Raw genomic sequence first — 15,955 nt, 5'->3', positions numbered from 1 at the left:
AAACCTAACCCAAAAGACCTAACCAAGCCATCAAAATAAATGAATGATGAAAAAGTCAAGCCTTTTCCACACGTTTGAGAGAGTAAAAGTGCGCTTAATTGTCAATATTTTTCATGAAAAAATATGATTTTTTTCAATTAAATTTATATTTTTGCACCGTTTAATTGATATTTTTTTTCATGTGATCATATTTTCTTGAAAATAAATATTTAGGGGAGTAGATTTTTATTTTCTTAATAATTAACTCTATCTTTTACTCTCATCTACTTTTTATCTCTCATCTACCTAAAAATAAAAAATGAATAAATATAACATTTTTTATGTTAAAAATAAAATCAATGAAACATATTTAATTGACAATTTTTATACAAATAATTTTTGGACAATTTAATTACTTAAAATTTATATTCTTTCCATGTAAATTTCGTTGTAACAATCAAGCACTCCCTAAATGATTTTTATCCCAAATCCTAACCAATCAAATGGACGATATATATCTTTGGCATAATTAAAAGTAGCACATGCGAGTGGGTGTACGTATGGGCCCCTAAAAATTTCTATGAATCTATCTTCAATACATTTCTCTCTTCTTACTCGTTTAGAGATCTTCACGTGACGTGGCCTTCCCTCTATCTCAAACCTACTATCTTCCACTTTTACCCTCTCTTTACTCTCCACGTTATCACTTTTTCTAACATGCGCTCCTACTCAGCACACCACCTCTCACTTCATCCTCGCCTTTAAATCCAAAAATCTAACGGTTCAGGACCTTGACAAGTAGGCAAGCGTAAGTTAGCATTCACCACTACCGTATATATAAAAAAGCGCCATTAAAATAATGACAGTATTATTAATTTAATCGAAAAGCTGGAAAAAAATTACACCATAGGTAGAAGCAGAAGTCCTCCCTCTCTCTCTTTAGATAGATACTGATACAAATGACCGTTTTACTGTATATACATACAAATAGACTTACGCCGGATCGGGGTTTGGAATTTTTTTGAAGCGGCGGTGTTGTGTAAGTTTGCAGTTTAGGCTAAGTGGTTGCGGAAATTGACTACTAGCTTGCCGTTTATTGATAGAAAATCATTGTCCCCGTCGATAATTTACGTCGTCTAGGTAGCCCACAGTCAAACCTACCCGCCTTCTAGTGTTTTTCTTTACAGGAAGTGAGAATCTAATTTGATTAGGGGATTTTGTAACGAATCATGATCTGTAAAATGGGAATTTTTGGGGGAACTGTAATTTAAGACCTAAGTATGTTAGTTGAAATTGAGGGTTTCATTTCTATTGCACTTTTTGGGACCAAAAAGTGGAGTTTTTCTAGTATTTTTGTTTAATTTTTTTTACCAGTATAGATTGGTGATGGAGAAGAGTGAGATAGGGAAGAACGGGGATGGATTTATTGATAGGAGTAAAGTGAGGATTTTGGTTTGCGATAACGATACGAAGAGTTCCAAGGAGGTTCTTATGCTTCTCTGTAAATGTTCTTATCAAGGTAATATTCTATTTTGTCATTTCTTATTTTTTGCTTAGATTATTTCTCGATTAGGTCTGTGCTTTAAATATGTTTTAAATTTTTGGAGAGAACCTGAAGCTTATGTTTTACCTGAAGCAAATCATTATGATTCCTCAATTGATAGTGCTTTACAATTGTACACCCTTAGTAGTTGTAGTTAGCAGCCATAGAGGGGCCAGAGAAGAGGTAACTTACATAAGGTTTAAAGACATCACTTGCTTGAACTTGAAGGAGGTGTATACATGAAGAAAGGTTTTGAAAATACATTGTTGGGGCTTGGGGATTGTGGAGAATGCTCAATCCTCTTATGGAAAGGAAAAAGAGAACATTAAGAATGTGGTTCTTGCATCGCCTCTAAAAAAATGTAAGAGCTGCACCTGTAATGAATGAATGTGAAGGATAGAATCAATAAAAGAAGCATAAGATTTTAATTAAAAGCTGCTGTCAATCTGGTTGAAAGCTCCAAATTCAACCAAAGCAATATTTTTTTGTCTTTTTTGTCTGGTGTAGCAACGTATTAGCCAATTTACTAATTGCTAGAGAACTCTATTGACTCTCCTAAATACCTCCTAATATTTGGGGAACTACTATTACTTTGAAAGCTTATGGAAAACTACTCATCTACCTAATTCCCAATCATTAAGTGACAAGATGGTATTTATACGCTTGTGCTGAATGTGGATAACTCATGATTTTCAGTGACTTCAGTGAGGTCTCCAAGACAAGTGATTGATGCACTAAACGCTGAGGGGCCTGACATAGATATCATTCTTTCTGAAGTTGACCTTCCTATGTCCAAAGGACTGAAGATGTTGAAACACATCACGAGGGACAAAGACTTGCAACGCATTCCAGTGATCAGTAAGTTCAACTTTTGTTTCTTTGTACTCCTTGTTAAGATGTTTGTGTTTTTGCGATAATGTATTGATTGTCATTCTCTTGATGCTTGATTCCAGTGATGTCAGCTCAAGATGAGGTCTCGATTGTTGTCAAGTGTCTGAAATTTGGAGCAGCTGACTATCTTGTCAAGCCATTACGAACCAACGAGTTATTAAATTTGTGGACTCATATGTGGAGAAGAAGGCGAATGGCAAGTACACTTTAATTATGTTGCTTAGTTGTTTCCCAAGTATATTTGTAAGGGGATTTAAGGTAGTATTTCAGAGGTCATAAGTCTTATTGCATGTTATCTACTCATCCAAAGTACATGTGAAAAAATAAAAGACCTAAGTTTTATGTTATCTACTCAGTCAAATAGAAACACATATTGTATTCATGGATTCTGATACTAACTCAGCCCCTGTTTGGATCTCATTTTAATGAGATTCTGTGACCAAAATACATTTTACTACAGTGACAGATGAATTAAAAATTTGAAATCTGTCAACACATTTGTCAGAAGAACAGGGAAATCAAACTGGCAGTTGAGAAGTGAATGACAAAAATACCCTGTTTTGGTCAATTTAGATTCTGCAATTACCTTCAGCCCATTACCCTAGAATTCTTCCCATTCAAGGGCAAAAAATGGAACATTGTGCATATTGTACTGTTCATTAATGGAAAAATGTCAAATGTGTATCATCTGGTGTCAAATGGTTTTCAAGATGGGTTTTGCTATTTGTCCAGGGCCACATGGGCCTTGGATGAATAGGCACACACCTGCCAATAGAGGGGCGCATGGAGTGATAGGGCCCATGTCACTCTATCAAAACCCGTTCAAGATATTCAAAATAAAGTGGCCCACGTTTGTTGAAAATGAGTTTGTAAAATGCACAAGAAATGGGGGCCAAACGGATGCTCAATTTAACACTTCTTTATTGTTCATTCTGAAATTGCCTACCGAGGATGTGATGTATGTGTAGTACTGTGCTCTTGTGCACTGTAATTTAGTCATCTTTACTTCTCTGTCTCAATTTTTATGTAACTTTCTGCATCTCTTCTCTTTACATGGACAGCTTGGACTGGCAGAGAAGAACATTGTGAATTATGATTTTGATATGGTTGTATCGGATCCTAGTGATGCTAATACCAATAGCACTACTTTGTTCTCCGATGACACGGATGACAAGTCTCGAAAGAGTATCCATCCGGAGGCTTGTGTTTCGACTCATCAGGAAGATGAGGTGAGTTTGACATGGAGGTCTAGGTAATGATTCAAAAAATTTAAATATATGCTTAATTTGAAATCATAGATGGTGCGGACTATTCTTGTTGATGCATTAAGTTGCAAATTTGGTCATACAAGAAAACATTTGGCACCTGCAAATTTCTTCTTCTAATATCTGTCATTGAAGTAAACTCTAGCAGTGACTATGTCATTCTACATTTTTTCAATGTAGCAGATGTAAATGAAGGTGGTTTTTGCATTGCCCCTTTTTTCAGTGTAGGCACTTATATTTTTTTAATGCATTACCTCATTCATTTAGTTCCACCTCCAATTTCTTGGTAGTTATCATATGATGCTCTCATACTTTTGATCAATACATTTATTCAACCTGTCAGGATTCCAAATCATTCACAGATTTGGATTATGTTTGGATGTGCATAAAAATTTCTTTTCTAGATAGTAAGTTTACACTTGCTCTCTGAAAAAAATAAGTTTTGTTTGTTAAAAAAAAAGTAACTTTGAAATCATGTTTAGTAAATTAAGCTAGTTTCACTTACTTCTAAGTGCAACCAATCATACTCATATGTTAGTCAAAATGTATGTAAACGACACATTTAGGGTTGATGAAATTCCCCAAATACAACAATCTGATGAACAATGCCAATTCTTAGTCACTTTGCTTGTATATGACACATTCACTCTTGAAGAAATTAATGATTCCTTCCACGATAACAATCTGAAGAATAATACCAATTGCTGGCTAATACCATTGCTCCACTGCTGTCCTAGCTGGTACCGTGAAATTATATCCCTCCACTACCGCAACTCACTTTAAGCCTCACAAAAACCCATCAAAAATTTTTCTTCACAAAAAGCAACTGAAATGACTTGTTGAAGACAAAATTCTAAATAAATAACTCAACATCGTCACACCATCTCCACAGCCTCCCTAGGTCCTACAATTACACCATTCGCCTCCACTACCATATCTCAGATCTAAGCCCCACAAAAATATTCAACAAGAAATCTTCTTCACTAAATCAACCAAAAAGATTTTGTTGAAGACAAAATTTAAATAAGTTTGACCCCTCTCTAACAGCTTACCTTTCAGATGAGGTCACAAGGTGGTTCAACGGGGTAATAAGACAGGCTAAAGACCTGAGTTCAGGTCTCGCCACAACCCAGTGACTTCTTTCCTCTCCATAACAAGCATTCTTTCTCTACTCCATCAACACTGTGAAGTAGAAGGAGGCCTCTGCGAGCATTCATCCACAACAAGTTACCATATTTTTGTCCAATTTGTCAAGTCCTAGAACAACTGAACTAAAATCAGGTTTTTTAAGTTTCATCTAGAGCATAGCAACAACATTATTTCCTTATGAGAAATCGTGTTATTGACTCTTTGTATTGAGTGGAAAAGGTTAGGCGAGAGAGGTAATGGAGTTGCTGATTGCCTTGTACAAATACAAAAAGTTTATGTATCTGCTCATATGTATTTGTCTATATGCCCATTGTAATATATATAAGAGAATCTGGTGAGAGACCCGCCCCCTGGGGGGGGGGATGCAGTCGTAATTACAAGAACAAATTTTAGCAAGTTTTTCAATTTTACCACATATATTTGTAATTTGAAATCAGAAATGATGCATTAGTGTCTGGTTCTGGAGTCTTTTATCATTGAAAATTGTGTGATCTTCTGCGCATATAAAGCTTTTTAAATATTGGGGTTAATTATATACCCAATGTGTGTAGTACTGTGGCTGGGTGTGAGTATGTGGGTGTGTGTTGAGGGGATGAAGGCAAGTTGAGCAATGCACATGCAATATATTTTTGTGTAGGGTAGAACCTAGGTTCTGATGCTCAAGAGAACAGTTTTTGTCCCTTGAACTAAAGAGTATCTACTTAAATGGCTAAAAACCTGGCCTCACCTAGACGGCATGTTTAGTCCACTTTTTATAATCTACAAAATGAATAGTTTCTAGTGGCTCTATTGGCACATGGATGCATTGGTATTCAAGTTCCTTCTGAGTTTCCACTGTTCACACTCCATCTCTCAGCTTCTAGAGTTATTCGCTGGAAGTTCAAATTCTTCTTATCTTAGTTTAACATTGTCATGTGAAAGTTTATTTCAACCACAGATTATTGACCATTATTTTCTAAATAGCAATTTATGCAGTAATAAACAAGCAACTCTATTTTTTGGTAATATTTAAATGATATTATAACCATATGCATTTGTTCATTTCTACTTCTACATTTCCAGAGTAATGCTACTGCTGCTGCTGCGACTCCAACTGGGGCCTCTACAGAGTGTCAGCCTGATGTCCCAGGAATTAGTGACAGGCAGACAGGTAAATGGCTTCGTGATTTTAAATCAACTTACAATTTATAAAAAATGAGTGCTGCACTCCAGATACTCTGTGCATGCCACTGTTATAATGTATTGTTACACAATGCTTTTGAAGTTCGGTCTAACTTTTCTATTACATGGCTATATCTATATTTAAATTGATGGTCATAGGATCATCATTCTGGTTTATGTTATGAACCTCGGTCTTTTACATTCCTTTATTGGACACAGGCGGATAAGTGGTTCGTTCATTATTTTCTATTCATGTGGCCATATAGCTTCTTGGTTTTATTGGAGTGGCTAATTTGTAATTACACACATCAGAGTTTTAGAATTTGAAAACAAAATTGTTTAGTTGAGATGAGAAGAAAAAATATTGTTGAACTCTGTATTCGAGATGATAAATATTCTGTTAAAAACTTAAATAAATTAGCAGTGCAGGCATTCTTTTGAAAGTATAATTTAGTATATGAAGATTAACTTGTAAGACTAAACTCAAAAAGGGGAATTAGATATTCTGTTAAAAACTTAAATAAATTAGCAGTGCAGGCATGCTTTTGAAAGTATAATTTAGTATATGAAGATTAACTTGTAAGACTAAACTCAAAAAGGGGAATTAGATTTTTGTTTAATGAATGGGCTATATATAAGTTAACTTTGAGAGTGGCCATGTCATGTGAACAGATTAAAGGCCTTACTTCCATTACAAGGAAATATTTCTAAGTGGTCATCCAAGCCTTGTAAATAATTTCATCATGAACCATATGTTTACATCCTATAAAAATTTTGAGACACTTCTCAGGATAGGTTGAATTCAAATTAACTTAGTTGAATTCAAATTAACTTAAATATCTGTCAGCTCACAGTGCTTTTGATTTTGAGTCAATTTTTTCTCGTTTGTCATAAGTTTCAAGGTACTTGATGACTAATTATAAAAAAATAAAAATAAAAATAGAATAAAATAAATTGGATGTGCTTTGAATTTCTGGTGTAGATATTGACTGGATCTCCCTGCCACAAATCAGGAAATCGTTAAGGATGATCGTGATAAGTTGCTAGACACAAGCCTAATGATACCCTTCTAAATGGGTCCTGAAAGTTGTTTACCGTGTGATATGCTCCATGATGCACTAGAAATATAATTGTATAGTATTCAGAAACATAGGATTTCCAACTTTTGCCTCCTACTTAAGTTTTCTGATATACTGTGATATATGCCTAAAAATCAATTAGGGAAAATTTCACCATTTCAAAAGAAGAGTGAGTTAAAGATAGGTGAGTCTTCGGCCTTTTTCACGTACATCAAATCAAGCATGCCCAGAAGCAACAACCAGGGTGATGCCTCTGTTCGTGAAAATGTGCCTCAGAACTTGAGGATCAAAGAGAAGCTCACTACAATGAATGGGCAAGTGGGTGCTGATATCCAAGGACATGACAACAGAGATTCTGTGGAAAATCATTCTCAAGGAGATGATAATCCAAGCAGTAATAGTATCCCTGATTCCTTGTCTATGGAGAGATCTTGTACCCCTCCCATATCGCTGGAAACCTCTCAACCAAGGAACTCAAATGAGGAGTTTTCTCAGATGCATATGCATCCAAGAAATGAATCTCCCAATGATGGTGTAGGTTTCCATGCAAATCCTGCCTATTCTTATTATATGTCAGGAGTAATGAATCAATTTATGATGTCATCAGCGGCTGTGTATCAAAAGAACCCACAGCCACAAGATCTGCGCTACCACACCAATTCTGCCATATTACCTCAATACAATCATAATCCACACTATGCTCATCATGTCCCTGGAATGGCATCATATCCTTACTACCCTGTTGGTATATGCTTACCCACTGGCCAGATGCCTACATCAACGCATGCATGGTCATCACAGGGAAGTGCCTCCGCTAATGAAGGAAAGTTGAGCAACATTGATCGTAGAGAGGCCGCTTTAATGAAATTCAAGCAGAAGCGGAAGGAAAGATGTTTTGACAAGAGGATCAGGTATGTCAACCGTAAACGACTTGCGGAACGTAGACCTCGTGTGAAGGGACAGTTTGTTCGGAAGGTAAATGGTGTTAATGTAGATCTTAATGGGCTACCGGCATCAGCAGAAGATGATGATGAAGAAGAGGAAGACTGTGAGGAGGACCAAACAGCTAATATGGATTCTTCGCCAGAGGGGGATGCTTCAATATGTCACTAATAAACTTCATTTATAGAAGGTATACATTCTTTCTGGTCATTTTCCTTCATGATATAGCTTTATGAAGGTTTCTCATGTCTTAATCTTTCTACATGCTGCAGTCTATATATTTATGTGGTTGTGTGATGTTGGTTAATATTCCATACAAGGCAGTGGACTCCTTCGAGTTTGTAGCCAAGTGCTTATCCTTTATCCACTAGATTGGCGACTTGTATGTAGAAGAGTGCAATCTCTTATATTAAACCGAATCTACTCACTTGTTCGCATTGGCTGAGAGGGTTTGAACTTGTAGAGCCACTCTTAAGAGATTCTCACCAGGGCCTGGCACCAGACTCCTTTCATGATCTTTTCAGTCTGGCCGAAGTGTTTTCCTTGAATATTGGACTTTCTGCGACCTCTCATTAGAGGAAAAGGTAAAGTTAATGTGTTGTCGTTGTTTAAAAACAGACCATTGTGACCGTTTATAAAAAAATTTAATGTTAACATATGGCTCTGGATATGACCTGGCTGCTGCTTGTGATTTGGTGCATCATAAGGTCGCATCTGAACTGTAGGAAAATTTTGCTTTGAATACTTTGTTGCCTCGTTAACTGCTACTCTTTTGGATAAAAGTTCACACTATTGGCATACTTGTGCATGATCAGTTTTGATACTTGTTGAGAAAGGTTTGGTGAGTTGCTGCTGCATATCCTCAATTTGTTAATAGTTTACCAACATGATGATCGAAATGATATTGATTAATTTCAAATTCAAGGCATGACTAGTGATGCATAGACATTTAAGCAGAAACGCATATACAAAGGTTCCCTCAGTAGTTGGATTGGGCTGTAAAATCCCCATGTTTCTTTGTATTTCCACTGCACAATGGTTCACAGTACAGGGGCGGACCCAAAATTATTTTTCAATGGGGGCAAAAAAAAAAAAAGAGCTACCATAAATTGTGAAAGCAAAAGAATATTTTGAGAATCGAACTCGGGGTTTTCTAGTTCCTACATCTAAAGCAATAATAACCACTGGACCAGATACCCAACATTTGTCTAGGAATTTTTCTCAAGATAATTAGTCGCCCCCACTGGGCCCTTAATGGTTCCGCCCCTGTCACAGTACAATGTAAAGTTCCACTATAGATCATCTTCCTGCACTACTACTGTCATTGGTTTTTGCTAAAACTAGGTTCTGTGAGATGTGCATTGTGGTTATTTTGTGGATCCTTTGAGCTGGATTTTGTCTGGAGGTTGTGTTCGGTATGTTATGATTGGTTTGGTTTTTTTGCTTTTTATATGCTGTGGACTGGAAACTCCAAGCTTTTGTTCTGTGACCACATTCCAGCCGCTGAACATTGCTTGAGAGGGGTTGTCTGGCTGCTTAGAAACCCCAGCGCATTTTCGTGATAGTCTTGAACCATTTGGAAGCCTGTGCAATTCAGAATTTGGTACTAAATTACTATTGTTTTTTTCATGGAAAAACATGGGCAATCAGAATCATGTTATTCTCTCTCTTTTTCCGGTGCAAGCAGTATTCAGTCTGAATGTCACCAGAACCATAGGGAAGTGGAACATTGAAATGGGACTAAATTGATCTGCATTTTTGAGTAGATAAAATTAATGCGAGCATGCGACACATCATTGTGACAAATCACTAATTTTCCCATTGTGAAAACAAAATAAAACATGTAATTTTTGGACACGAGTAAGAGGCTCAGGCTCGTGCTCGTGCTCGTGCTCGTGCAGATCCTTCTGTACTATTGAAGGACGTATTACTTCGAATACAATGGGTTTCATTGGATATTTTACAATTAGAATTCCTACTTTTTTCTAATTATGCTTATTCTGATTCAGTTCCTCCACTGCTTCTTCAATCAGATTCAAGCATGTAACACTTGCGAGGTAGTATCAAGAAGTGCAGCCTTAACATTATGAATCTAGGATACATAGCAAAAGTGGATAGTTGTGGTAGTATTGAAAGAGACCACACTGAATCTAGGATGCGTGATAGTTTAAAAATGACTGAACTATTTTAATTTTTCAAATTTGCGACACGTGGAGCAGACAGGATCCCCATGAAATGGGTGGTATCAGACAATGTTCTCATCGTGTGAGCAAATACGTGAATGGAAGGAAAAATATAAAATCATAAGATTCTCCTACTAACAAACATAAATTTATAAATCATAACTTCAAAATGACATGTAGGCATGTTTGACAATCAATTTTTAGAGTTTTTTTTTTTTTTTTTTTTTTTTTTTTAATGAAAACGAGTTTTTGAATAGTAATTTTTTGAAAAATATGTAGTTAAAAAGTAGGAAAACGTTTTAAATTTATGTGAAAAATATTTTATTGTGAGAACCTGGTTGAAAATGAGTATAAGAAAATAATAATTTAAAAATAATGGTTACAAAATGAGGGCTAAATCGTTTTTACAGCATGGAGTCTGTTTCAAACATGAAACTTCTTGTAATCTCATTTACTTTAAAATCTTAGTTAATTGATTGAGGAGAACTCTATTGCTAGACCTTTCGAAGTCTTCTGCAATATTTTTCAATCAACGTGAGAAATGAAAATGGTTCCTTACAAAAAGGATAAGAGAAGGATATGATAGTATAAACCCTTTTTTACGAGGTTGAACCCCAATCTCAAGGGTCCTTCAACGTTTAACCTCTGGAGCATCGTGGGAGAGGTTAATTGCGAGATGTGTTCCAGCAGTGTCCTTAAAGAATCTCAATCTATGTGTCAGGAATCGAACAATATAAACTTTTATATATATATATATATATATATATGATTAACCCAACAGAGAAAATAATAATAATAATAATAACAACAACTAACCTAATTAGGTTTAAATTTTACCTCAAACTTACACTAAGGCCCCGTTTGATTACACGAAATTTTCCATGGAACTTGGAATTCGAATTCCAACTTCCACTTTTGGCCTGTTTGATTGACAAAATTTTCCAGGGAATTGATTTTCCATGAATTTCTAGGTACAACACCTTAAAGCGTGATTTTCCAACTTTTTTTCCTAGGGGATAGGTGGTTTTTGGTTTTTCATCTTATTTTTATTTTTTATTTTTTGCTTTTTTTATTTTTTTTTAATTGTTGGCAATGGGAACAAATTTTAGGAATAACTGTAAAAGAGGATATCCCTGAAATTGACAATTTCCACGTAAAACAAAGTCAAACGAACATCAAAAAATACTTTTACTTCAACATTTTCCACGTGAAAAATTTATACAATCAAACACAATAATTTACAATTTCCATGAAAACAATTTCTAGGTAATTCAATTCCCTGAAATTCATTTTCTTTTCATATAATTTTCCTACTTGTAATCAAACACACCCTAAAGGTTAAAAAGGCATTTTGAGAGAGAGGGGGAGAGTTTAATTAATGGAAGAAGAAAACAAGCCGTAAGTGGAGGCGGGTCCGGCGGGATCACATTCGTCGCTGGCAGTGGCACCCTCTTCTTCATTCACTTCATCAATCCCATTTTCCATTTTTCTTTCTTTATCAAACCCAATAATTCTTGCTTCTTCTTCTCTTTCTCCACACCAAATTTTATGCTCAAATGAATAATTTTACATGATCTTTGTCATTTCTTAAGAGAGGGATAGAAAGAGAGATTCAGCCCATGTACAATCACACATATGGGTTCAGACAGCACGCTTACTGCTCAAAAAAGGACGTCCACAGTACTCCCGACAACCATCGCTGCCGCCGCCAACGGCGGTGCCCGCGGCCGTGCCAATTCGATTCTTCCTCGTGGTCGGCAGAACCAAAGGACGTTCAATAATATCAAGATCACTATGCTGTGCTTATTTGTTACGATTCTTGTACTCCGTGGTACAATTGGTCTTGGGAATCTTGCTCCTACAGAGGCTGATTCTGAGAATCAGCTTTTAATCGAGGAGACCAACCGGATCCTTGCCGAGATCCGATCGGATAAAGATGCGAACGACCCGGATGATCAATCCGAAGAATTGTTTAATCCGAATATTACTTATAGTTTAGGGCCGAAAATTAGCTCCTGGGATGCAGACCGCAGGACTTGGCTTCGGAAAAACCCGCAATTCCCGAATTATGTTGACAAAAAAGCTAGGATTTTGCTGGTTACAGGGTCCCCTCCGAACCCTTGTGATAATGCAATTGGGGATCATTACTTGTTGAAGGGTATCAAGAATAAGATTGATTATTGTAGAATTCATGGGATTGAGATTGTGTACAATATGGCTCATCTGGACATGGAAATGGCGGGATACTGGGCGAAGCTGCCATTGATTCGAAGGCTTATGTTGTCCCATCCTGAAGTGGAGTGGATTTGGTGGATGGATAGTGATGCATTGTTTACTGATATGACTTTTGAAATACCTCTTTCAAAATATAATGACTTTAATCTCGTTATCCATGGGTACCCTGATTTGTTGTTCGATCAGAAATCCTGGATCGCATTGAACACTGGTAGTTTCTTGTTTAGGAATTGCCAGTGGTCTCTGGATTTGTTGGACGCTTGGGCACCGATGGGGCCAAAGGGGCCGATTCGAGAGGAGGCTGGGAAGATATTAACTGCAAATTTAAAGGGCCGGCCAGCATTCGAGGCAGATGATCAGTCTGCACTGATATACTTGTTGATTTCAAAGAGGGATGAGTGGATGAGCAAGGTGTTCGTTGAGAACACGTCTTATTTGCATGGATATTGGGCTGCATTGGTGGATCGATACGAGGAAATGATGGAGAAGTCCCACCCAGGGTTGGGCGATGAGAGGTGGCCATTCGTGACTCATTTTGTTGGCTGCAAACCATGTGGGAGTTATGGGGATTACCCGGTCGAGAGGTGCTTGAAGAGTATGGAGAGGGCGTTCAACTTTGCGGATAATCAAGTGCTGAAATTGTACGGATTCAGGCACAGGGGCTTGGTGAGCCCGAATATCAAGAGGATCAGGAACGAGTCTGTTACTCCTCTGGTAAATGTAGATCAGTTCGATATACGGCACTCTTTGCATGAGTCTTCAGTGAGCAAAACTCTGTAGGTAATGTGATTTTCTGTTACATTATAAGATTTGAGTTCGGTAAAGTTTCAATCTGTTTTGAGTTTAATAGAATTTTGAAGTTAGTACAAACTATGGTTTCTTCTGTTACATTTATTACTCTGGAAACATAGGAAGAGAATGATTTTAGTAACTTCGGTAATTGTAGCGGACATCCATGTGATCGAAACTTTACAAAACTACACGATACGGCTGAAAGCAGAAACCGTAACAAGCACAATTCCTTGCTTCTTAACTTAATAAGGCTAAAAAGGGGGTAATGTCGAAATGATTGAAACAAGGACTAACCCCCACTTTCTAAATCCACTAGAAAAGCAGTGGCTTACTAGCTGCTGAAAGTGGTTCCGAAGTTGAAAATGAACTTATAACATAAGGTTGTTGTATTACTTGAGGCTCCCTTTTGCAGATTACCTTTCTTTTAAATACAGAACAAGTCCTCATACTACAAGAATTTCATAGAAAATGAATCTATCGACTCGTAATACTTCAATAGTTTCGTTGATAAAGTTAATGGACACATTAATACCTTTACTTTCTTTGATGTATGGAATTTAGTCTCGAACTATGAGAAAGAAAAAGGAAATTTATTTTCAAAAGCTTATGCCTCAAGGCACACTTTGCATGAGGCATTCAATGGGACTTGGATGTAATGGCCCGGCCTCTATGTCCAAGTTGTTATATCTGCGTACTGTCTGCTTCAAAAAAACATATGTCGTCTTACCACTTATAACCTTTTGTAACGTTCCTTGTCTTATTAGAGATTTAAGTTGATTCATAGTACCAATTGATATATGGGGACTGCAATAAAATTCCTTGAGAGGTAAAATGAGCAAAAGCTCTTCAAAAGCGAATAATATGTATAATATAAGGATTTGGGCACAGGGGATTGAATCTTTACATTGGGAGCCTTAAAACTTACGCATTTTTTGGGTAAGCTTTTAATACTCTTTGTCAAGACTTATTCCTTGATATACTAACGCGAACTCTCCATTTCATGAGCATCGGAGATTTCGAGGCATGTGTTTCTTAATCTTGCCCTCTTTAGGCTTTTTTTTTTATCCTTACGAGCCTCATCCTTTTCTGCGTATTTTTCTAAGGTTCAAAATGTTTGAAGGGTTTGTTATAACGTTTTAAAAATATTTCGACTCCAAAAACTATAAAGAATTCGAATGTAGAGAGGATAACAAGAGAAGAAGATTGTGCATACCCTAACCCTAGCCCCTCCTCCTGCAAGGCGCGATACTTTCAAGTGAAGCACGGTGTGAAAAGTTCAAGTGCTACAGATCAGTTTCTCAAAAAGTTAGTGCTAATGGTTTATATTTTGATGTTAGGTCATAATGGGCCAGATTGTCAAGACCCATACGAACTGAGGACCAGCCCATTAATTGGTTTGTTTCGACAACATTTGACCTTACTGAGAGATTTATGTAGTTTGGTTCAACTTCGGCCAACTGTAATATGGATTATTAACTAATTTATTAGTGCTAAGAAACCTAAACTTGTTACCTTCCCATATTTAATTATGTATAATGTGGGTTAGATATATTTCATTAGCTTCACAGAATAAACAGTTACGAGATCAGCAAATATATTGACCCAAATTCTATTTTTTTTAAAATAAAATAAAGTCTATGTATTGAATAATTTTAAAATGTGCTTATCTCCAACTTTGAAAAGTTTTGACATTTTTAATTCATTATAGCTTGTGCAAGTCAATCAAATGTTAAATCCATTAAGTATAAATTTAATTGTTACATAAAATGATAAAATTGATAGAGCTTCCTAACTTGATGAAATCAACAAAAGAAAGTGAAATTGATTAAAAATTGAGTTGATGGAGCTCCTATCAACTTAACAAAGAACGTGTTTACAAGAGAAAATTAGCATCAAAAGATTTATTTCCTAACTTTTGGTACCTATTTAATGACACAAAATGATATTGTCACCACAATTTTTTATTGTTTAATTACTTTTGAATTGCATTGAATGTTTTCTATCTATGCTCATTATTGCACTTATATTTTGAACTTTATTTTCGTCGCATTCTTATTACTAATATTTCGTTACTTAGCACATTATCTCTATTAACGATTTTAGCTCTAAACATTTGTTGGGATCTTAAAAAAAAGTTTATTTGTCACTCATATTTTTAATTAAAAAATAAATAGTCAAATACAAAGGTATGACAAACTTTTAAGTTTTTAGGTAGAGTTTGTACCTTTCCCAATATAGGTAGCCCAAATTGACTAACAACAATTTGAACTCTTATTATCAATAAATTTAAAGTCAAATCACATCCAACAAAAGGTAGAAGAACCATAGCTTATTATATATGTGAATTACATAATTAAACCTGAATTCTTTTTAATTAGACTCTATAATTTTGATCATATATCTCTTTCTGCTATTAGTATATATCATATCCAAAAACGACTAAAATCTTGATAATCACAATTATATAAACATAAAAAAGAGAGAGTGGGAGACAAAAACAAACGGTTTTTATTACAATAAGAGAAGTTATTGCACCAAAGAGTATATTCTAAGTCATATTTAAAACATCCTCTTTTCATTTGCAAGCAACCCACCAAAAAGCCAAGCTTTCTTTCTAAGATCTCTCAACCTTTATGATGTTACACATTTCACTTTTTCTTTTTCTTTTTTTCTTTCTTTTTTTCTTTTTTCTTTTTTTTTTTCGGGGGGGGGGGGGGGGGGGGGCGTTTTTTTTGT

At 35.9% G+C, this 15,955-nt stretch overlaps 3 protein-coding genes across 3 annotated transcripts in view; all 3 read left to right on the top strand.

The window, feature by feature from the left end:
* The first annotated feature begins 844 nt into the window (after positions 1-844).
* LOC111405255 (two-component response regulator-like APRR1) lies at positions 845-8,832 on the top strand. The gene is made up of 7 exons (XM_023034059.1): positions 845-1,498; positions 2,219-2,380; positions 2,476-2,609; positions 3,475-3,642; positions 5,890-5,977; positions 7,210-8,199; positions 8,282-8,832. Exons 1-6 carry the CDS (start codon positions 1,366-1,368, stop codon positions 8,178-8,180), a joined length of 1,656 nt encoding a protein of 551 aa, XP_022889827.1. The 5' UTR covers positions 845-1,365; the 3' UTR covers positions 8,181-8,199; positions 8,282-8,832.
* A 2,702-nt stretch (positions 8,833-11,534) lies between these two features.
* On the top strand, positions 11,535-13,358 carry LOC111405254 (probable xyloglucan 6-xylosyltransferase 5). The gene has a single exon (XM_023034058.1). It carries the CDS (start codon positions 11,828-11,830, stop codon positions 13,205-13,207), a length of 1,380 nt encoding a protein of 459 aa, XP_022889826.1. The 5' UTR covers positions 11,535-11,827; the 3' UTR covers positions 13,208-13,358.
* Positions 13,359-13,789: 431 nt separating this feature from the next.
* Positions 13,790-15,955, top strand: part of LOC111406451 — a 3,437-nt gene continuing 1,271 nt past the window's right edge. The window contains exon 1 of the mRNA XM_023035876.1: positions 13,790-13,910. Within this exon, the coding sequence (XP_022891644.1) occupies positions 13,790-13,910 (121 nt within the window). The remainder of the gene's footprint in view (positions 13,911-15,955) is intronic.

Source organism: Olea europaea, chromosome 12, assembly GCF_002742605.1.
Source record: "Olea europaea var. sylvestris chromosome 12, O_europaea_v1, whole genome shotgun sequence".
Lineage (NCBI taxonomy): Eukaryota > Viridiplantae > Streptophyta > Magnoliopsida > Lamiales > Oleaceae > Olea > Olea europaea.
Note: the sequence above shows the minus strand (reverse complement) of the source record. Positions and strands in the feature narration are given on the sequence as shown.

Bases quoted from the DNA above. Each gene is read 5' to 3' on its own strand.
- LOC111405255 (XM_023034059.1), top strand. From the start codon at position 1,366: ATGGAGAAGAGTGAGATAGGGAAGAACGGGGATGGATTTATTGATAGG. The intron at 2,610-3,474 runs GCAAGTACACTT...TTACATGGACAG, and splicing joins TGTGGAGAAGAAGGCGAATG to CTTGGACTGGCAGAGAAGAA. The intron at 3,643-5,889 runs GTGAGTTTGACA...CTACATTTCCAG, and splicing joins CGACTCATCAGGAAGATGAG to AGTAATGCTACTGCTGCTGC.
- LOC111405254 (XM_023034058.1), top strand. From the start codon at position 11,828: ATGGGTTCAGACAGCACGCTTACTGCTCAAAAAAGGACGTCCACAGTA.